At 68.7% G+C, this 21,999-nt stretch overlaps 1 protein-coding gene across 2 annotated transcripts; it reads right to left on the bottom strand.

Annotated features, from left to right (window-relative positions):
* Positions 1-221: 221 nt before the first annotated feature.
* On the bottom strand, positions 222-20,908 carry SNX8 (sorting nexin 8). Of its 2 annotated transcripts, none has more exons than XM_028528065.2 (11): positions 20,776-20,908; positions 9,208-9,398; positions 8,639-8,756; positions 7,520-7,641; positions 6,615-6,695; positions 5,716-5,876; positions 4,989-5,121; positions 3,540-3,608; positions 2,541-2,687; positions 2,157-2,306; positions 222-370 (listed from the first exon to the last, which is right to left on the bottom strand). In XM_028528065.2, the coding sequence occupies exons 1-11, from the start codon at positions 20,867-20,869 to the stop codon at positions 260-262; spliced, it is 1,377 nt and encodes a 458-aa protein (XP_028383866.1). In that variant the 5' UTR covers positions 20,870-20,908; the 3' UTR covers positions 222-259. The 2 variants fall into 2 exon arrangements, with proteins under 2 accessions (XP_028383866.1, XP_028383867.1); XM_028528066.2 differs by having other exon boundaries at positions 2,157-2,303.
* Positions 20,909-21,999: the final 1,091 nt, after the last annotated feature.

The following is a 21,999-nucleotide window of genomic DNA, read 5'->3' as shown; positions in this document are numbered from 1 at the left end:
CGGGGACAACTGCCACAGACCCCATGTGGCCTCAGCTCCCACGGACGCTCAGAGACCTGGGGGGGTCGAGTCTCTGGCCCCGCTCCCACGGTAACAGGGGGAGCCACCCGAACCCCAGCCCCCCCAGCTCTGATGTCAGCTCTTCTGCTCCAGGGGCGGCAGCTGGCGGGACCCGGGGAGCAGCCGCCGTCCCGAGGGAACTGAACAGGGACACACCGTTGGGAAAGAGGTTTCAGTGGGGGGCCGGGTCCCCTGGGCGCTAGTGAGGAGACAGGCCGTCCCTCGGGGACCTCGGTGGGGTCAGGGTGCTGCTGGGCCCGACGAAGAGGCAGTGCAGCTTGGGCTTCAGGTCGTTCCACACCTTGCTCATCTGTGGGGGGAGGGGCGGGGTCAGCTGGGCAGGTGCGCACAGCCCTTCACTCCACGCCCCGAGCCAGCCCGCCCAGTGGCCCAGTGGCTGGGGCGGGAGGGGACCTGCCACCGCCGGCCTCGGGTCACCTTCCCCCCCCCAACTGCCCTTCCCACTCCCTGCGTCCGGGCCCGTTCCACCGCAAGCAAGGCCCAGAGTAAGAGCGGGCCCAAACCAGAGGGGACAGATGGCTGGTCCCTGTGTCCCCTGCACACGAGACAAAGAGGCACGAGTCTGCCGAGCACAGAGGTTTGAGCAGCACCGTGTCGTCTCCAGCACGCTCTCCGGCAGCTCTGCCAGCGCCGCCGGGCGCAGCAGGGCAGACACCAGGGCAGACACCAGGGCAACCTCCGCCGGGCACCCGCAGGGGAACCAAGTGCAGGAAAGGGGGCCCGCCACCACGCCTGCCCCGCTCTGCAGCGAGCAAGGGACACGGGGCCCAGGGGCAGGGCAGGGAGGCTCTGCAGTGGGCGGGGCTCCAAGGTCAGCCCTGGCGGCCGAGCGGCCCAAGTGACCACAGGACAGCAGAGTGTGGCCCTGGGGACGTGTAGGTCCAGCAGGATCCAGTCTGCGTCACAAAAACGCGGACCAGTCCTCACCTACAATGGAGGACCGGGATCCCAACCACCTGAGCCGGGTGCGACCTGGGCTCACCTGCTGTGCTGCCGGGTCCTCCCACCCCTGAGCCACCTGGTGACCCACGGAGAGCTCACCCCCAGGCCTGGCCCCAGAGACAGCGGCCGGCGCTGCGGCAGCGTCTGCACCCCGGGACCTGCCTGCCAAACGGCCTCTCTGGCTTCCAGACCAGGGTCTCGGCTGTCCACTGAGTCGGCCACAGCCGCCTCCAGCTGGACGGACAAGCTCTGCCTGCTGACAGCTCCCCACCTGCACCCGGCTCCCCTGCTGTCACCGCTGCCACCGCCCCTGTGAGCTGCGGCTCCCAGTTCGCTCCAAGCACTGTGCAGAGAGCGCTCCCAGCGGAGCGGGCCAGGCCCCTTCCTCTCCGGCCTGCCACTCCGTGGGGTCTCCGTGGTCCCTGGAGATGGGCTGGCGCGCCCAGCCGTGCACCCAGCCCAGCCGCAGACCAACGGCCGCTCACAGCTCAGTCCCCGCAGTCCCCCAGGCCGGGGGCGTCCCCAGGCCACTGGGCTTCACGCCCTTCTTCAGACGGAAAACCGGCCCCAGACGTGACGGTCCAGCCACAGCCCCGGAGCCCAAAACAGGCGACGGGCACAGGGCTGGGCTCAGTCAGGTTTCCGAAATCCCGAGCCTGAGATGCTCCCCCAGGCCCAGGAGCTGGGGGAGAGGGCTGCCGGCAGAGCACCCCCCGAGGGAGTGCTCACACCCTCACGGCCGCCCAGCGGCCCAGGAGGAGCCCAGGACAGAGCCCAGCAGGAGCCTCGGCGGTTCTCCCCACGGCTCAGGGGCAGGGAGGCGCCCCAGCTCCCCCTGCTCCTCCCCCTCATCCCCACCCACCCTCATCTCGGGTCCAGGAACTCCCTCGCTGTCCCTGACTCCTGACCCCTGAGCTCCTCCAGAAGACAGGGGCTGTTCCTGCAGTCTCGCTCTGCCCCTCCCCCACTGCCCAGCCCCCTGGAGAGTCCCAGGGATGACCCCGTGAGGAGCACCAGGCTGCGCCCAAGGCGGTAGTTCGGACGAAGTTTAAGGTCGCGTGCTCCCCCCAACCCCGCTAACTTCCCTAAGAAAGCCTTCGGGGGTGGGGAGGGGAGGTCGCCGGGGAGCCCACCTCCTTGTGCCCTTGGATCTGCGAGTTGACGAAGGCCCCGAGGATGTGGGAGGTGAGGGGCAGGTAGGCGTGGACCAGCTGCATCTCCTGGTGCAGGCAGTACAGGGAGAAGTGGTTCCGCAGCTCCATGGTCTGGATGGCGTTCTCCTGCTGCAGCACAGACGGGCCCTTGCTGCCGGCCCGGCCACCGCACCGCGGCCGCCCCCCCGGAGCCCCGCCCTCGGAGCCCCGCCCCCGGAGCCCCGCCCCCCGGCCCAGCCAGGCCCCCGTGGTGCGGAGGGAACCGCCAGCGATGCCTGCAGGGCGGCTCTTCGGGTCCCACCGCACTGGGGTGGGCCGCCCCCCACGCCCCCGCCCCCGCCCCCGCCCCCACGCCCGCCGCACCTCCACGATGCGCGACTCCAGCTGCTCCACGGACTCGGGCTCGTGGCCGTGCGCGGCGGCGCTCATCTGCCTCTTCATCAGGCTGTACTTGCGCAGCGCCCGCTGGTGCCGGTGCAGCACGCCCTTCTCGTGCCGCTCGCACAGGTCCTGCGGGGGAGAGCGGCGCTGCAGCCCCTGCCGGCGAGAGAGCCTGCGGCCCAGCCTGGCGCCGGCGCCGTCCACGGCCGGGGCGGCGGCCTTTCCCAGAACGGCTCCTCCTCTTAAAAACGGTCCGCACGCGCCCGCTCACGGCTCGCTCAGGAAGTGCCCACGGAACAGGGTGCCTCGGCCTGGGAGCCCGCGGGGGAGCCGCCACCCGCACCCCCCGTGGGACAGGCCGCCCTGCAGAGACGGGCCCACTGGGCTGGGCCGCTGGCTCGCCGCCCCTCCAGTGGGGGAAGGTGCCCCGGCACCCCCGGGCCCTGAAACACCCCCGTCGGGAGTCTTGTGGGCAACCACGGCCACACAGTCACACTGGGCTGGAGATTCCGTGGCCGCCTGATGGCAGCAGCCCACCGAGTGGCGGCGCCCTTTCTGGAACATTCCCGCAGCCCTGGGCCAGCGCTCACGCGAGAGGCACGGAGGGTTCCCGGCCCCACAGGCAGAAAGCCGCCTGGAGAGGCGCACGCACGTCCCCGGGCCCGCCCCGCGGGTGTGTGCAGACCTGTGCCACCCCCACGAGGCACACGCACATACTCAGAGACACATATGTTTACACACACACTCACACTCCCCTCTGCCCTCAGACCAGGAGGCCCGAGGCCCAGGGGCACCTGCTGGGGCCACAGCCCAGAGCGCCCCACGGCACTCGCTGAGGGACAGTGACCCTGGAGACTGCACCGCCCACCTGCTGTCCGCGCCGGGCTCCCCGACTCCTCTTCCGCTCCCCAGCCCCGGCGGGACAGCCCCCTCAGGGCCACTCGGGGCGCTCGCCCTGCCCAGGGCGCGGCCCAGACTCACCTTGTAGGACTGCAGCAGGTCCAGGAAGAGGTTCAGCTTCTCCACCACGTCGCTCTCCTCCTGTCGGCCCTGGGAGGCAGGGACGCGTCACCCGGGGCCGCGCACAAGCGGGCCGGGAGGCGGGTCAGAGTCACCCGGTCCCCAGGCGGGGCAGGCTCTGCCGGAGAGCCCTCCCACACGACAGCCGGACACTGGCAGAGAAGTCGCCAAACCCCAAGGCTGCGTGAGAGCAGGGGCCTCGTTTCCCCAGGCCACGTGTGCTCGTCCTGCCCTGTCCGGAGGCGGCCGTCTGCCGCACGCACCGGGAGGACCTGCCGGCACCACAGGGCCCCGAGCTCAGGGGTTCTGGCCCCTCGACTCCACGTGCCCACAGCCGAGGGCCTGGTGGGCGAGGTCACAGAAAAACCCCCAGCAGCCACCGGCGCCATGTCCTAACTGGGCGAGGGCACGGGGGGAGCAGCCTCCCCTGGTCTGCAGCGGGGCCCCTCCTGATCATGCCTCCTGCCAGCAAGCCCCGGCTCCAGGCCGGTGACACGCAAGACCCTAAACCGCCAACACGTGTGCCTCCTCCGAGAGCACACGCATCCCACGACCACCGTGTCTCACTCGTCCAGCGGGGGGAGAGGTGCCCGGGCCCCCCAGCAGAGTGGGGGGGGCAGACCCAGGAGGGCCCACAGCCACGGGCTGAGGGGGGCTGGGGCAGAGGGGGCTGTCAGGGCTGCAGGCCAAGGTCCCTGCGACCAGAACAGCCTCCCTTCTCTGTGTCACAGGCTGGGCTCCGTGCTCAACAGGCTGGACCGGGAGTGTCTCCAGTGACCCGGCCCGGCCGCCTGCTGTCGGCAGACGGGGGGTGGGCACAGAGACCAGGCAGGCTGAGCGGGGCCCCCACGGGACAGTGCCGCCCCCGGGTCGCCTGAGCTCACCCGAGGGCGCAGACACGGCCAGACCTGGAGGTGGCCCACGTCCGGCACCACTTCCAAGAGGCCAACACAGCCCCACATGCGGTTCCTAGAGGGAGCGGGCAGGCACCGGGGCCACAGAGAAAGCGCGCCCAGGACCTCCCACACCAGCAACGAGCTCCGGTCGCCCAGCCGGCACCAGAGGCACCTGGGGCACCCGAGCGCCCCCAGAAGCCCAACCAGCCCCCAGCAGGAGAGCCCCAGATGCGCCGCTGCAGCCCCCCCTCCCCCCACTGCCAGGCAGCCGCAGCGGTCACGGCTTCACACGCATGTCGCTGCGGCTGCGGCTGCACCCGCCAGCAGCCGAAACGCCCTTCCCCGAGGACCAGGGAGCCGACCTCACCGAAACACCACGTGCCAGTTCCACGGCAGAGACGCTGCCCAATAAGCCCCCACCTCGCGTGACCGGGTCTGCAGACGCCCCCCCCCCCCCCCCGCCCCTGTGATGACGGGGTCTCCGCAGGTGGCTGCACAGCCCCCGCCCACTCACCTGCTGCGCGGCCTTGTCCGCGAGCACGGCGAACTCCACGGACAGGCCCTTCAGCGCCTGCTTCAGGGACCCCCACGTGCTGCTGTGCAGGGCGGCCCAGGAGGGCAGCGGGGTGGTGTCCGACCCGAGTGCACTGAGGGGGACGGGACAGCGGACGAGACACTCAGGGCCTCAGGGCTGACGGCCGGCCCCTCACCCTGGGATGCCTGCCTCCCTGGCCCGAACACCACGTCACCCCAGGGCCACCTGCGCCCCCCCGACCCCGACCCTCGCTCCTCAGAGAGCGGCTGCGAGGAGCCGGGAGCCTGCTGGGCAGGAGGGACCTCGGCCCCAGGCCTGCTGGGCCCGCTGCCCCCACCGGACCCCGCTGCCCTGTGCAGGGTGGGCCGGGAAGCCAGCCCCGGAGGAGCGCGACCAGGGGTGGAGCCCAGGTGGGGCCCCGCCCCTCCTCCAGAGCATCCACAGCCCATGGGTCCCGTGTTCGGTCAAACCAATCTGTCTCAGTCTGATCCTGACAACGGGCAAAGCGGCCCATGAGAAGGTGGCGCACAGCCGTGCAGGAATCCACTTCTCTCCGCCTGACTCCCCGCCTGTGCTCTTCCAGACCCGCCCTCCTGCATGCCCCGCCCTCCCCTCCCCTCCCCTCCTGCAGCGGGAGGGCTGGGAACCGGGCACCCTCTGCTGCGAGCCCACCCCGGGGACCAGGGCTCCCGGCCGGGCCACCTGCCTCAGCTCCTTCCCGAAGGTGAGGAGGTCGGCGGCATTGTCGATGGCCCGGGACGCCATGCGCTCGGCCCGGTCGCGCAGCTTGTGGAAGCTGTTGTACACGTTGCGGATCAGCTCCCGGCTGAGCGCGAACTGTGTCTGCACGTCCGCCGGGAGGAAGTCCTGTCGGCAGGAGAGAGCACCGCGGGCCTGGGTGGGCAGCGCCTCTCGGGCTGCAGGGGCTGCACGGGCCACGGGGGTCGGGGGACGAGGCCGCCCCTCCGGCCGAACCGGTAGGTGGAGCTGCCCGGACCCCCCAGTGCGGTCACTCGGGGACGCGGAGGCCAGCCCCCCACCCCTGGGGACTCGGGGACGGAGAGGCGTCGTCCCGCACACAGAAGAGCAGCTGGACGACCCGCGAGGCTGCGACTCTGGCGTCCACCAACGCTGACCGATCTGCCAGCCCTGCCCCCGCGCCCCACGAGCGACCTGCAGCCCGAGGTGAGGGGCGTCGGCGTGGGGAGGCCTCTGCAGCCCCCACCGCGTCCCCACGGGCAACTTCCTGCCGGCTGTGACGTCAGTGCCACTAACTACACCCCCCCCAGAGAACGGAAAGCTCCGGAAAGCTCCAGAATGGAGCGGAGGGTGTGCGTCTGTGTGTGTGTGTGAAGCAGTTCGAGGAGGAACAGGGAGCAGCAGGACCGCGGCCGCCGTCCTCTCGAGGACAAGACGCGGCTCACTGAACCCGCACCGCAGTGACGGCCAGGCCCCGGCACCCGGGAGGCTGGCACGCGGACCCCCGGCCCCTGCGAGAGCCTGGGGGGTCTCTGACCTGCCCCTCGCCTCCACAAGGTGGGGCAGGACGCCGGCCGCCGCCCGAGGGCCCCGTGGGGAAGCGCGGACGCCCCGGCCGCACCGTACCTTGGCCCGAGGAGCGAGCTTGCAGGTCAGGAACTCGTCGCCCGTGCACTGGGCCGCCTCCTTCAGCCTGCTCTGCACGTCCTGGGGGGCGGGGGGGGGGGGGGGGCGGGGAGAGACACCGCCGCGCAGTCAGGGCAGGGCCGTGACTCAACCCCGCACAGCTGGCAGTGCCCGCAGGTCGCCGGGGGCCACAGTGGGGCAGCGCACCCTCCCCGGGGTCAGAGGCTGCTTCCGCCTCGAGGCAGCGAGAGGCGGCGGCGGCCAGGCCCGCAGTCCCTGCCTCTGCCCTCTGGCCTCTGCCCCGGGCCTTCCTGTGGTGGGGATTGGCCCCCGCATGAGAAGAGGGTCAGGTGCACGACCCCCCAACAGAGTGTCCTTGCTGGGGCCACCTCCAGCCCACCCCCACACGAGAGGGTCTCCATGGAAGAGCTGCCTGTCCTGGGGACCCGGCCTCGGCCTCAGCTCCCCGCCTGCAACCTCGACGGGACAGCGGTCTGGGGAAGGGGCCACCGCCCCCCGAGCACGCGGCAGGGATCATGCCCAGCACAAGGGGCTGCCGCGGCCCCGCCGGGAGACTCGGCTGTTGGTGCCGGGGCCCTTGGTCGAACTCGGCCTCTCTCTTCTTCCAGGAAACACTCGTTCCCACCGGAGTGTCCAGCACGTCCACAGACCTGCCCAGCCACTGAGCCCCCCACACAGCCGCGCTGAGGACCCCTCCACGGGGACACGCCGACCCCTGCGGCCTCTGACTGACCAAACGAGGGGCCTCCGCCAGCGCGGCCCACCCGCTCTAACCTGACCCCTCGGGGCCGCTGGATGACGAGGGGCGGGCGCAGGGCAGACAGCAGCAGAGACCCCGCCGGGGACGGGGCCGGGGCCGCCCCGAGTGACCCCGCGGTACTCACGGGGCCGCTGAAGGACAGGAACAGCTTGAGGACCACGTCCTCCGAGAAGGGCGGGTGCCGGGCCACCAGGTTGACGAAGCGCTTCAGCGCCCTCCTCCGGCCCTCGATGAACTCCCGGTCCGCTGCAGACAGGGGGGGGGTCACCTATGGGGGCGGGCAGGCGGGCGGGGCGCACTGCACCCCGGGCCCCCGGCCGTCCACACCGAGGACACCAGAGCACCCCCTCCGCGCCCACTCCAACGAGCACGCGGGGCCCGGACGGCCGAGCAGCGCCCCAGAGCCGGGCCACCCCTGGACCCCCCACACACTGAAGTCCCGTCCCGTGACCCTGCGGGGAGGAGCGGCTGGGCCACACCGCCTGCCTGAACCCCGTTTTCCCGCTCCTGTCACCTCTACCTCACCCCACAGTGGGACCGACGGACACGTTTCACTTGGACTGAACTTTTTCACTTCGAGGGGAAAAAGTGGATGCATACAGAAAAGGCTTTTAAGTCTGACCACAAATAGAAAGGGTGTTTTTAAAAAGAGTTTATTAATTTACTCTAAGAGAGAGCGGGAAGAAAAAAGAAAGAGAAGGAGAGAAGCATCGCACGCCCCCTACTGGAGACCTGGCCCGCAACCCAGGCATGTGCCCTGACTGGGAATCGAACTGGCAACCCTTTGGTTACAGGCCAGCACTCGGTCCACTGAGCCACACCAGCCAGGGCAGAGGTAGCATTTAAAACCCTACTTTGAAGCTGCTGAACGAGGCCCCTGGAGACCGGCAGGAACCCTCGTGCGGGAGGCCAGGCAGCACCGACGCTGACCCGCACGACCGTGGGTGAGCCTGCCGTCTCCGGGCCCGCACGCTGACCCTTACTCAGCCTGCCCGGGCCACAGCCAGGGAGGAGCCCGGGGCGCACGCCTCTCGCTCGACAAGAGGGGCCTTCCTGCCGGCCAGGCGCCCAGCGAGGGTCCGGGGAGGCCAAGGGTGCCAGGCAGCGTCACGTCGTCCAGCTGTGGCCCAGGGTCCCCAAGGAGCTGGCACCCCCCGACCCCCGAGAAGACGGCCGGGATCTCAGCACCTGGGGGGTTGTCCCGCTCCCCGCCACCCCGCCCCCGAAGCCGGCCCCGCCGTACCTCCCAGCATCCTCTTGGGCGGCAGGGCGGGCACCATGCGGTAGGGGAACTTCTGCAGCAGCAGCTCGTGGAAGACCACGAAGTCGTTGTACCGTCTGTACACGCAGGACTTGAAGCGCTGCAAGGCAACGGGCCCGCGCTCAGACGCAACGCCGGCGCGCCCTGCGCGCCCACGGGGCTCGGGGAGCAGCGGGCCCCCCTGAAAGGAGAGCCGCCCGCTCCGTGCAGATGCGGGGCGCCGTGCAGCTCTGGCCCCATCTCCAGCGCGTCCCCCTGGGCCTGCCGGGAGAGAGGCCCCGCGGGGGTCTCTGGCCCCGGAGGGGGGCAGGAGGACACTGCGTTCTGCACTCCCTCCCGGCCGGGGGAGTCCTCGGGGACACCTTCAGTGACCCGGACACAGCAGCTCTGGCCGCCCTGAGAGGACCCCCCTTCGCTGACGTCAGACCGAGCGCTGAGCGTGGGGACCGCGGGGCCGCCTGGCTCCCCGCCGCCCACCCACCCACGCCTGCCTGGGCCTCCCCCGTGGGCCGAGCACTCGGGCCCCGCCCCCCGCCGCCGCGCGCGGTTACCTGGCTGGACACCTCATACTCCACGTGCTTCAGGAAGAGGCCCTTCTTCTCGGGGATGAGCTCCACCTGCACGGAGTCCCTGGCCAGCAGCTCCTGCAGCGTGTGGGCCAGCAGCAGGGGGTTCCCCTGCGGCACCTGCATGCGCCCGGGCTCCGGGTCCCTCCCCTCGCTGGCCTGGGGCATCGGCAAGTCTGCAGGAGAGAGGGGGACGCCCGTGGGACCGGCCGCTGGGAGGGCGGGGTGGGGCGGGGGCAGCACCTGGTCCCTGCACTGCCAGCGAGTCCAGCACAGGGACTCGGGCCCAGCCCCAGAGGAAGCCCCCGGCCGCCCAGGACACGCCCACCCGCTCACGGGCAGAGCCCCAGCTGGGGACCAGGCCCTGCTCCGAGGGTCCCAGGGTCCGTCTGCTCACCAGCCGGCCCCAGGCCCACACCCCGGGACCAGCCCGACCTCGTTGCCCACGGGTGGAAGGAAGGGGACTGGCAGGCCGGCCAACGCGGCACGGGCACGAGAGTCCCTTCCCCCGGAGTCGAGACGAGGGCTGCAGGCGGAAGACGACCCTGGTCACCAGGACTGTGTGTCCTGGTTTCTGCCCACTTGCCACCTGCCGTGTGAGAGCGGCTGTTCCCACGGCGACACTCCCACACGCGTGTGCAGGGCGGGACCCCATCCTGCATCCCAGAACGCCGGCTTCCTCACAGACAAGAGGTCGGCACGAGCAGCGGGCAGCTCGGAGCCTGAGCGGCGCACAAACAGGAAAACTGAGCTAACGGTCAGTCCGGTGACCGGCACAGAGCGCGCTCACGAGCCCCAGCGTCCTTCCGGCGGAGAGCTGGGTGGCAGCGCCCCACGGGGGAGCCTCACGGCAGGAAGTGCAGCGGGAGCCTTTCCTGCCCTGACTCGCCCCCCATGGGGCCGCACCGCCCGCCACGACTGACCTCTCCCAGCCACTGTCCAGGAGCCACCTCAGAGCGGGTGACAGGGTCGCCTTCGTTGGCGACACGAGTCAGCGTTTCAGGACCGAACGTGGAGCCGCCCTTACCTGACCTTGAAGCTCAGCAAAGAAAGCAGACCGAGGCGTCCCCGTGCACTTGGGGGCCCCCAGGGGCACCAGAAACCCCCCACACTGGGGGCAGGGCTCTGCGGCCCAGAGCGCCAAGGGCGGCGTCCACCCCGGCAGAGGGACCCGCGGGTGGCGGGAACGGTGCCCTCCCGTCTGCACTGACCCCTCCTCCTTGTCCATGCCTGTCCCGGGGCCTCACTGTCAAGGACATACGTGCAGCGGTGGAGGGGCACAGGACTCGCCACACCGTGTGTGTCGAAGTGTGTGCACGTGTGTGCGTGTGTGTGCATGTGTGTGTGCACACGGGTATGAATACATGAGGACGGGGGGGGGGGTGCTAGCATCCCTAATATCTTAACGGCCAAACGCGTCTAGAGCTGGTTCCGAGTGTCTCCTGGCTGCAGGAGGACACGTGTGGTTTTCAAAAGAAAAAAAAAAAAGTTAAGGAAAAGGGACCCTTCCCCGCAGGCTCCGCTGCCACATGAGGGGTGCACCTGCAGGAGCTGCCAGGCCCCCTGAGGAGGCCCCCGGCTTCTGCGGAGGACCCGCCAGGTTCAAGGACGGGGCTCTGACGCTCCTGGCCCACAGACACCCCCGTGGCCAGTTCCCACGGGGACACAACAGGTGGAGGGAGGCCGGCCGGGCGCCACCCGGGAGGCTGGGGACGGGGGATGGGGCCTGACTCCGGGCAGCGCCGGCTGACATGCAGCCTCCGTCATTTCCCAGCCGTGTGGCCGGACCACCTCTGAGCGTCCAGCCTGCAGAACGAGGGTCCCGGGCACCGGCCCCCGGGCTGGCTCCCAGGCCCCCCGACGGGCGTGCCCTCCCCACCCCCGCCCCGCCGGCACAGGCTGCCCCTCCAGGTCGGCGGTACACGTCACACGATGTTTGCATGCCTGTGCTGCGTGTGTTTCAACACTTTAAGGATACAGGTGACTGGCCCCACCCTCGGCGTCCCCAGTGGGCCCTAAGAACCTGAATCTCTACCCAGCTTCCGGATGAGGCGGGTGCAGGGCCACAGTCTGAGAACCCCGGTCGCGGGGCGGGAGGCATTTGATGCCCCAAACCCCACAAAAACTGGGTGCTGCTAACCGCCACTGCCGCCGTGCTGTGGATATTCATTCAGCAGACGGGGTGGGGGGTGAATGGCGACCTGCCAGCCAACCCCCCCCCCAAGTCCCACGGACCGGGGTCCGGGGTCCGCAGCTGACCTCAGGCTCCCCCCAGGCTCCTGCCTGTGACGGGAAGTGTCCCTGCGTGACGCCTGTCCTCACGGGGACGCCCTGTTCTCAGGAAGTGGGAGCAGAGGCCTCCCCGTCCTTATCGCGGCCCTGGCCTCAGAGGCGAGGATGCCGGGGCCCCGGGGCCGGGGAACACAGGGGCCACCCCGAGCGCCTGTCTCTGTCTGCAGGCGGGGCCCCCCACACAGGACCTGCTGCCACCAGCAGCCCTTCCACGACCCCTCGCGCCAGGGCTCCGTGAACGAGAACTGTCCAGGGCTCAGGTTCACGGGCTTCACGGTGTGTTTCTTTCACCAGCTCACTTCCTGGGACATTCTGACCCCTCGAGAAAGGGACATCGAGAAAGGGACGTCACCCCGACCCGCCACCTGCACACACCCACCTCCACCTTGCTCGCCACACGTGTGGGGCGATGACGGTGGGGGGGGGAGGTTTCCAATGTCCCGTGTGTCTCTGCGTGACCGCACTTCTCCCCCAGTTTTCCCAGTGAAAGCACCCTCCCCCGCCCCGAGTCCCTGGCCACTCCAACAGCTGCCGTGGATGCTGTTTTGCTTCCAGCAGTAAACACGGTTCCATCCGTCCTGATGGCACATAGTCCAAACGAGCAGGAGAGGACGGACAGGATCAGAAACACCAGGTACCCAGCGGAGAGCTCCCCCAGCCCGCGCTGGCCACAGTGCTTCCGAAAACCGCGTCAAACAAAGGAGCAGACCCGCCTCCCCACTCCTCACTCCGAAGTGGCCAGCGCCCGGAGCTGGCGGGCAGCAGCGCCGGGCGGGGCTCGGCCCCTTCTCCATGCCCATGCCAGTGTCCTGAAGCGCACGCAAGCACCGTCCCCCATCACGTATGAAAACGCCGACGTTGTTCTTTTTCCCACTGACTTTCCAACTTCTTCATGTTGAAGCAGAGCGTACGGAGAAGCGCAGGTACCGAAAGTTCCACCAAGTGAGTCCGCACGCCAGTGTGCCAGCCCCCGGGAGAAATGCCATTATCACACACCCCCCACGCCCCCCCCAGGCCCCTTTCGAGTCCCTCCCGCCCCAAGGGGGGCGCTGCCTTCTGACGCGGCAGGGGGTTTGGGGGGTTCTTGGCCTGTGGTGCTGCTACGTGAGTGGCATCGGACCACGAGGTCCTGTTTCTGACTTCTCCCCGCACCATGCCGGGTGCGGCCACCGTGGGACACTGGCGGCCGCAGGGGTGCGGAGTCTCCTGTCACACACAGGCTGCCCCGGACACGGGTGCGCGTTGCGGCTGGGCCCGCGCCGAAGAGGGAGAATGCCGGCTCCCAGGATGCCCCACCATGCCGCTCAGGAACAGGATCTGCCGCTCTGCGAAGCCACCAGGCCGACCCACACCCCCAGGAGCCAGGGCTCCGGCCGGGCGGGCGTGCTGGCCGGCGCCTCCCCCCATACACGGCCGCGGCCGTCCCCGAGCCGTCCTGGTGTGCTCCCCGCTCACGTCACAGCCAGGGTTCCCCATTCCCGAGAAGTTCCCTGTTCCCCAGAACCGACGGCTGCACAACGCCGCAGGCACGGAACTGAAAGTCACGCAACCTCCTCCTCCTCCGAGGAACTGTCCCCGTGATTAAAAATAGCCCGAGCCACATCCTCGCTCTCGACCTACTTGGCTGCACTTTTTTTTTTTTTTCAATCCTTGGAACCAATTCCTAGAGAATTCCACGTTTTCCCCGTAACAGACACTCCCCACACGGCTCTGAGGTCTGCAGGCAGACGGCCCTGCACGCTGGCAGGTGTGGGCCGGGCAACTCTCTCCTTAGAAACCCCCCGCCCCCCGACATCGCTGTGGCCCCCGCGGTTGTCCGTGGGGTGTGTCCTCGTGACACCAGGAAAGGGAAAACGGAAATTCCAGCTTCCTAACGGGATCCAGAGCACGAGTTTTCCTCAAGTCCGCAGTGGCCCCCACGGCCCACCCCCCTCCGTGCCCCACACGCCCCGTCACCTCTCCCCAGCCACACCGGCTCCCTCCTGGCCGTCCTTGAACTCAGCACGCACCTGCCGGCCCGGGAGCCTCCTCGCCAAGCCCCTTCCGTGGGACCCTCTCTCCCCGACACCCCGACCGACTCCTTCCTCCCCCTGGAACCTGGGGGCCAGTACCCGCCGCCGTGACCCCCGCCGACGGGCGCTCGGCGCACCCCGCACCTCCCTCCGCAGTGTCTGCCGCGCACCGTCCGTGCCCCCTGCGAGAGCGTGAGCGCCCACCGCAGGCCCCTTCGCCCCGTGCACGGCCAGCGCCCCGGCGACCGGGAGCAGAGCCCGGCACGTGGCTGGTGCTCAGCGGTGTCCGTGAACCGCCCACCAGGGGCCCGTTCGCACACGCAAGGCCACCCGGTGTCATCGAGGCCCGGTGGGCGTCTGGGGGGGCGGGGGACAGCAGAGCACACGCAGAGGACGGCAGTGTCTTCCCGCCATCCCCAGGCTGTTCTGGCAACGGCAGCCGAGACTGTCTGTCCCCAGGGGGCCATGAGGCCGGAACCCTGACCACGGGAATCGGGATAAGCAACCGACACGGCCGCACACTCTTCCGTCTCCCCACGCGGCGTCGGCGCTCCGGTTCCAGCACCGAGAGGCCCGGCACCCGTTTCCCGGTTGGAGCCCGCGCCCCTTCCCGGCTCCCACGGCAGGCTCCACGCACACGGGCACCCGGAAATGGTGCCGGCGTCAAACGCCGCTGAAGCCACAGCCGCGACAGACAGGACTTCCCGGCGTCTGGAACCTTCCGGGACGCCTCACGTAACAGCTCTCCAACCCCGAAACACTCTCGGCGGGCCCTGCGAGCCCGTTTCACAGGTGCGGAGACGGGGGGCCTGGCGATGACACCCAGTCCCGCGCCCCCTCCCTGGCTGGTGCGGCCTCATTCGACGCCCCCAGGGGGACAGGACAGGAGCCGAGGCAGGCCCACCCCAGGCTGGGCCAGGGGCCCCCAACAAACCCCTGACTCCTCTGACGCCGAACAAGCAGCCACCGCCCTGCACTCGCTGTCTCGCCTCGAAAATGGGGACAAGACCAGCCACGTCACCGTTCCGTGGCAAGAACTTAAGAAATAAAAGAAAAAAGATAAGAGATGAGAAAGTCTCCAGCCCAGAGCCTGGCACCCGGGCCCTTGCAAAGCACCCGCCCGCCAGAGGCTCACCTGGCAGATCGGAGCGCAGGGGCTGCTGGGGGGACAGAGCTCCCTCCACGTGCACGGCGTCCGGGGGCGTGGCGGTGACGTCGTGGTCCCTCGGGAACTGACCAACTGCCACAGTCCCACCGTCACCCCGGGGGGGGGGGCAGCTCAGTCATCCCGGGACCTCAGACACATGTGTGCCTGCTCACACACACACACACACATGACATTTTCAAGCTGTGAATGGCTGGCCACTCCTTCCGAGGGAGACGCAAGGGGCCAGACCACAGCGGGGGCGGGGGGGGGGGCAGGGGGAATCCCCGGCCTGTCTCCTTGAGACGTCAGAACACCGAGGTCAGGGCCGCAACTGTCACCTGTCAGGTGCTTTCCTGTGACTCAAATCGGAGCACAGGGAGGTGACCACGGGGCCACCGGGTCGCCGCTTCCCCAGGGACAGACGCCCCAGCCCGGCTCCGAAGGGGCCGTCCGGCCGGGCCTTTCCCCAGACAAACCTGCCGGGTCTCTCCGTCCAGGTGTCCGCGAGGCCCGGGGACTCTCCACAGAGCCCGGGGGGAAGCTCTGTGTTAGCTCCTTCGGGGAACCTCGGGATAACGCACAACGTGGGAGGCAAAAACTTCCTCATCTCCAGATTCCATCTGTCTCTGGCCTTGCTCTGTTTAAACCCTCGCCCTGGCCGGGTCCGCAGTCCCCGGCAGCCGGAGGGGGCGGGCGGCCCTCCCCGCCGCTGCGTCTCACGGACCTGGGGGGGGGGGCCTCCAGGCGAGCAGGCCGGCCTCTGCTCCGCCATGCGCCCGCCCGTGTCTCCCGACCGGCCACCTGCCCTGCCCTGCACAGCGTCCTCCGAGGAGGGAGCCCGGCCCGGGCGTCACATCCCCAGAGACGGGACCTGTGAGCGGGGCACCGGGCTCTGGCCTCACCCGGAAACAGACTCGGAGCGACCCCCGGGCCCCGGCCGGCCCGAGCGTTTGCTGCAGCAGAGCCCGCCCCCCTCCCCCCTCACCCCCCGTGGCGACGGCTCTCCTGGCCCCCCAGTGGGGGCAGAAAGGCCTGGCCATCAGCACAGCCACAGCACCACGGTCCTCCGCAGGGCTCCCCTCCACGGAAACCTCTCCCGCTGGCGGGGACGCTCGGGGCGCAGTCCGTCTGGGGCAAAGCGAGTCCGTGCCCCGCAACACAGTTCTCCCTCAGATTTTGGCGGAGACTCCCGGTACCCCCACTGCACCGCGACCTAAGCAGCATGAGAGCCGGAACACGCGGGACCTCCCTCGGCGCCCAAGGGCGGCAACGCAGCGCTGCTCTGCCCTTGTGTGGGCCACCGGCAGGGAGTGGCCGGCTCTGGGAAGGCCGACCCACCCCAGCCCGGCCTGGGCTTCCTCCGGAGCCGGGGGGCGAGGCCGCGCTGCGAGGTAGCTGTGCCGAGTCAGGAGCCGCCTGGCTTTCCTCCCCAGCTGGTGGTCCCTCAGGGGGACTCTCCGAACGCAGGTGGGGTTCCCAGGTGCCGTCCCACCAGCACCACCGGCACCACCGTCTGGGTCCTCCCTCCTGCTGGTGCCAGGGGCCCCTGACATGGCTGGACACACCAGCGCCACCCACGCTCGGACAGAGGTGGCAGACACGGCAGAGGTGGGCGCTGCACTGTGGGGGGGGGCAGTGGACAGAGGGCCCCACACTTCGGCGGCACTGTTTCAGAATGGGGCCCCTCGCGCCCACCACTGTGGGTGGGCCAGGCTGCGGGACTGGCACGTCCCCCTAATGCGTCAGGATGCCGGGCTGGCCGGGCCGTCTCCTACTGTGAGACAGGTGAGGTGATGATGTGTCAACCCCAGTATTTCCACACAGAAGGTCGCCCCTCAACTCCGGTGCTTCTGGAGGAAAACCACGCAAAGGCCGAGGACGGGCCGGTCCCCCCTGCGCACCACCCCGCCCCCCCCCGGGGCCGCTCCCCGCCACCCCGGCCAGCGCCGTGCGCCAACATCTCCTCTGCACGACCCTCTCCTCTGGATGGAAAAACCAACACGGCACAGAATTCCCCGCCCGGAACCCACCCCCTTCCGGCTGACCACAGATTCTGCCCGAACGCCTTCTGCTTGACAGCGCTTCGGCGCTGGTTCCTCTTTCTTCGGAACAACACACTTCGCCTCGCAGGGCGTGTGTGTGTGTGTGTGTGTGTGTGTGTGACAGAGACACAGGGTGTGCAGACTGACGACACCAACGTACATAACACCCCCGTCACCACCGACCGACCGTGTGCTGCCACCCTCACCACCATGAGCCTCGGCCAGCACACAGCCCCACCGCAGCACCGGAGCCCTTTCTGCGCAGCAGGGGCCGCGCCGGGAGCCGGGACGCAGAGCCCCAGGAGCTGCGGGCGTGGGGGAGGGCGGGGCACGGGGCTTTTCGCCTGAATGCGAACAGAACTGGGAGGTGCGAGGCCATCACAGTCCGATGCACTCGCCTTCAGTGACAGCTCGGTGGTTTCTGACGCGCGTGCACGGGCAGGGGGGTGGGCAGGGGGGCGCTGGGGAGCAGAGGGCACGCCGGTCCCCGGGCGGGCCGACGGGGCGGGCCACTGTGCAGACCACGGCGGCGGCGAGCAGAGGTCAGGCCTCGCCCCACAGACCACCAGGAAGCATCGGAGGTTTTGCGGGTTTTAAGACACAGACGGCCCGGCCCGGAGCGCCTTGACCGACGGAATGACCGGAATGCCACGGGAGGAGCCGCTCTAAGAGAAGCGAGGCCGGTCCTCCCAAGCCGTAAAAGCCCAGCGACGGTGGCCAGGGTCGCAGGGAGCAGGGCGAGGGGCCGCAGCGTGGCCCGTGTGCCCCTGTCCGTGGGTGTCGCTGCCCAAACACAGCAGACCAGGCCACCCAGCAAGTGTCGCCCACGGTCTGTGCCACCCACGTCCCGAGTCCCAGCCACCGCGTTCACAACCTCGGGGAGGCTCCGGACTGACCACTCATCCCGCACGGTCCGGGAACAGAGAGTTCTGGCCAGGCGGCTATTTTCAGAGTTATAATTCCAACAGAGAACCCACCAAGCTTTCCTCGTGTCCAAAAGACAGAAAGAACTGCTGTCAGTGAGGAAAAGACAATCCCCTCCGAAAATGGGCAAAAGATACCAGCAGTCGGTCCAGAGCGGCCATCCAACGGGAAATTGTTACAAGAAACTAAACCCCAGTGTGAATTACGAGTCAAGGAAATGCCAACCAAAACAAAAACAAAACACTTCCTTAAGTTTTCTGAGTCTGAAAAAACTTTAGAAAACGGTATTGCAAAAAAAAATATGAAAATAAGAAAATAAGCCCCTGGCTGGCGTAGCTCAGTGGATGGAGCACGGGCTGCGAACCAAAGTGTCGCAGGTTCGATTCCCAGTCAGGGCACATGCCTGGGTTGCAGGCCATGGCCCCCAGCAACTGCACATCGATGTTTTTCTTTCTCTCTCTTTCTCCCTCCCTTCCCTCTCTAAAAGTAAATAAATAAAATCTTTAAAAAAAAATAAAAGAAATAAAAGAAAAGAATGTTGTTTTTTAAAAGAAAAGAAAATGAAAAATGGTATCTCGTGTTCACGAACCTACGGGAAAGGATGCTTTTCCTACATGGCCAGTCCGAGTACAAACTGCTCACCGCCACCCCAGAGGGTAACCTGTCGGCATCCGTTAAGGCAAAGAGTGTCCGAGCCCTGTGGTCCGGCAAGCCCATCCCCGGGGTCCCCATGTTGTGGTTGGCACTATAACAGACCCCCAAGATGTCCGCCGCCTCCTCCCTGGGACCTGCCAGTCTGCGGGGCTACGCGGCAGGGAGGAATGAGGGTTGTGGGCTACGCCGGTGGGCCCGGGGCAGCCCCAGGAGCCCTTCCGTGTGGAACAGGGAACGAGGCAGGGAGGACCGGAGACGACGGCCTGAGAAAGACGCGGCCCGGGGCTGCCGGGGGAAGGGGGCACCGGCCGCCAGGGACTCCCGACGCCGGGAAACAGGGCCTCGCCAGGAGCCCAGGAGGAACATGGCGCTGGCCTCCCCTGGACGGGCCGTGGCCCAGGAAAGCCTGCTTCCCACTGCGGACCAGCAGCGGGAGCTCTGCGGGAATAACCTATGTTGTTCAAGCCACCTCGTGGGCGGTGACTCGTTCCAGCCGCCCCAGGGGAAGGCGGGCAGCGTGCACGAGGAGGTGGGTGCCTCCTGAGTGCGCCCACGGGTACACCGTGAGGACAGAACTGGAAGGCTCCGTCCCACACTGGGAGCGGCGGCCTGCGCCGGGAAAGCACGAGGGGTGGCCGCAGCCGGGGCGAGACTTCCACTTCACCTGCCATGTCCTTTCTTTCAAAGACGCTGTGCGTGTCCGCGCATCGCACAGTGAAAAGCCGAATTCTTAGGAAGGGAGCTGCCGGCCGCAACTCAGGCTTCAAAAGACGAAACGTGACAGTGCTGGAGTCCGCCGTGAACGCGGTCATTTTTCCCGCCAACCCCGAGGGGGCTGCAGAGACCGAGGCCTTCCGGTCCCCACAATCCACCCTACTGATGGGTGCCACCTGTGAGGACCCAACACCCCAAATCGACCTGCGCTCCGGTGAGAGACACACACACATCCTCTGACAAAACTCACCCTTTGGTCCGCAGTCCGGCACTCACTCAACCCACTGAGCCACACCAGCGAGGGCCGAAAACTCCCTCTCCAAGGCTGAGGTTTTCGGACTCCACCCCCGCCCCCCGCCCCCCGACCCCGATATGCCCGCCTCGGCAGGCCCATTCGCGGGGCCCTCTTTGGGCACACCCGCTGCCGCTGGCGTTAGTTTCCCCAGTGCAGAAAGGGGTGCCCACGGCCTCACCTGCCCACCTCACAGGGCGGAAGGAGGCGGAATGAAGGGACTGGCCACGCCCACCGGCCCCCGGACCCCACCTGGAGACTCTCGCGGGTGCAGGAAAGCACTCCCAGACGAGAAGCGCTACAACGTCCACCCCGTGAACACACCTAACAACATCGCTGTGGCCCCGAGGAAGGCCAACGCCCGGGAAGTCCCGGGAAGTCGCAGGGGATTAGGACGCCGAGAGAGGGCGGCCCAACCTGACACCCTGACAAGGGCAGCGGGTGCCTGGGTCCTCCAGGAAGCACCCAGTGCAGCCCCTCCGCCTGCAAGGAGAGACCCCCCCCCCCAGCCACCACCACGCCCAGGACCTGAAATGCCGGGGGGCGGCAAAGAGCACTCCCACCCAGTCACGCCCCTCCCCAACTCCAAGTGTGCCCCAGCCAAGAGGTCCAGTCTGGGGCCCTGGTACAGGTGGGGCCGACTGGGCCCCGCTGGGCTGCAACCTGTGACCTCGGGAACACGCTGTTCTGCCCGATGGCGAGAGCGATCACATGCTTCCCCGTACTCCGGTCCAAGGGAAAAGAAAAATAACTGAAGACCAAAGCGGGCTGGGGGAGGGGGAAGCGCCGTCCGGACTTCGGCGGGCCCGGGGTCTTCTTATCAATTACTCCAGTCCCAGTCCGGGACAGTGCACGCCCCCAGCACATGCGCCCTGGCAGCTTCCAGGCCACTCCTCCTTAATGAATAAACCAAGAGCCCCCAGAACTCACTCCAAGCGTGGCCTCCTCGGGGCGAACCTTCCCAGAGCCCCCAAGTCTGTGCCCCCTGCCAGGAGGAAGCAGTAAGTCACACCAACATCCACCTCCAAGCATTCTGCAGTTACGGGACTACAGGGGGTTACATGTAAACGGGGCACCCTCGAAAAGCCAAGCCTCCTGCACGCCTCTACGGACAAATGTGACGATTTACACAAAACACCCAAGTCCTGAGCGGCCAAATTACTTGTCCGAGGCCCCGGAGTCCAGGCGCTGTGCCCACGCGGCTGCGCAGGAAGCGTGGGGCGAGCGGGCGGGCCCGCTACCCGGAGGGGTCGGGACAGACCCGGGCAGACGCGGGCAGGAGCGCGCGGCGAAGTGCAAACCCGGACGGGTGCTCGACTCCCGGGACCGCAGGCGGCACACCGGGACTACGCGCGCCCCTAGCAGTGGGAGAGGAGACCCGGCAGGGCGCGGGGCGCCCGGGGCAGAAAGTGAGCGGAGGGCCGCGGGGCCACCGCGCGGGCCCAGGGGCGCCGTCCACCCGCCCGCCCGCCTTACCTGCTGCCGGTGCGTCCGCCTCCTCGTCGGCTTCCGCCTCTGCTGCCGCCGTGACTGCCGCCGCGGGCAGCGGGTCCATCGCACCGCCAGTCATGTGAGCGCGCTGCACGTGACTTCCTCCGCACCCGCCCTCCTGGCCTCAGCCCAGCCTCGCCACGCCCACTCCCCGCCTCGCCACGCCCACCCCGCGCCACGTCCCGCCCGTGCCGTCTGGCCCCGCCCACTATCTCTCTCCAATGCGTTACGGCCCCGCCCACGCCGCCTGGCCGCGCCCACGCCCGGGCTGTTCCACCCCGCCCGGGCCACGCGTCCCAGGGCAGGACGGCGCGCGCTCCTGCCGTCGTGCATGCGCCGCTCCTCCCCGCGGCTTCGCCGCCGGCGCCCGCTCCCCACGTGCCCTCGCTCAGTCACCTTTCACCCATCACTCGCTCACCCCCCCCGCTCACCCCCCCCCCGCTCACCCCCTCGCCTGCGATGCGTCACATCCTCGTTCGTCTACGCGCGCACCGGCCCCGCTCTCCTCGCCCCTCCACCCTCCACCCCCGCCCCGCGTCCGTCGGCTCACTCGCTCTCGCTCCTCGGTCCCGGCGCTCACCTTCCACTCCCTCACCCACTCAAGTCCGCTGGCCGCCGCTGGAGGTCAGGCCGGCGCGTGCTGGGTGCTCGGGGAAGAAGGTGCATCAGGTACCTTCCGGATACTGGGGGCGCACGGAGGAACGGAACCCCAATGGAGGAAGCGCCCTGTCTGTGCCCGAGCAGGGCTGCGGGGGCTTTGCAGACGAGGATCCCGGCCCTGCGGGGTGAGGGAGCCTGGGGGGGGGGGGGCCGGGGGGAGGTCCGAGCGGGTCCTCAAGGCAGAGGAAGAAGGAGGGGCGCAGAGGCTCTGCGGCTTGGAAGAGCTGCAAACGCCCGCGGTCTCCCTGAGCTGAAGCGGGAGGGGCAGCAGTGTCAGAAGAGGGAGCTGGAGCGGTTGGTGGCGCTCCATCAGGGAGGGCCTCGTCTCCAAAGGCAGCGCCTGGACCTGCCATCCGGGATGCCTGCGGTCCCCGAGGAGTTACGGCACCCAGGAGCCCAAGCCCGTCACCAGGTCCTAGAAAGGGTCCCCAAGTACCTAGATGCCCTGCCTCACAGGCCACCACACTTAGGGTCTCTGGCCCCAGCACTCCAGGACATCCATGTGAGCTGGCACACTCACCGAGCCCCCCCACACACACACACCCCGTA

Source organism: Phyllostomus discolor, chromosome 13 (genome assembly GCF_004126475.2).
Source record: "Phyllostomus discolor isolate MPI-MPIP mPhyDis1 chromosome 13, mPhyDis1.pri.v3, whole genome shotgun sequence".
NCBI classification, from domain to species: Eukaryota; Metazoa; Chordata; class Mammalia; order Chiroptera; family Phyllostomidae; genus Phyllostomus; species Phyllostomus discolor.
Note: the sequence above shows the minus strand (reverse complement) of the source record. Positions and strands in the feature narration are given on the sequence as shown.

Excerpts from the sequence above, each read along its gene's own strand:
- SNX8 (XM_028528065.2), bottom strand. The coding sequence starts at position 20,869 with ATGACTGGCGGTGCGATGGACCCGCTGCCCGCGGCGGCAGTCACGGCG. Across the intron at positions 2,688-3,539 it reads ACCTGCTGCAGTCCTACAAG|GACCTGTGCGAGCGGCACGA; the intron begins GTGAGTCTGGGC and ends TCTCCCCCGCAG. Across the intron at positions 2,307-2,540 it reads TGGAGTCGCGCATCGTGGAG|CAGGAGAACGCCATCCAGAC; the intron begins GTGCGGCGGGCG and ends TCTGTGCTGCAG.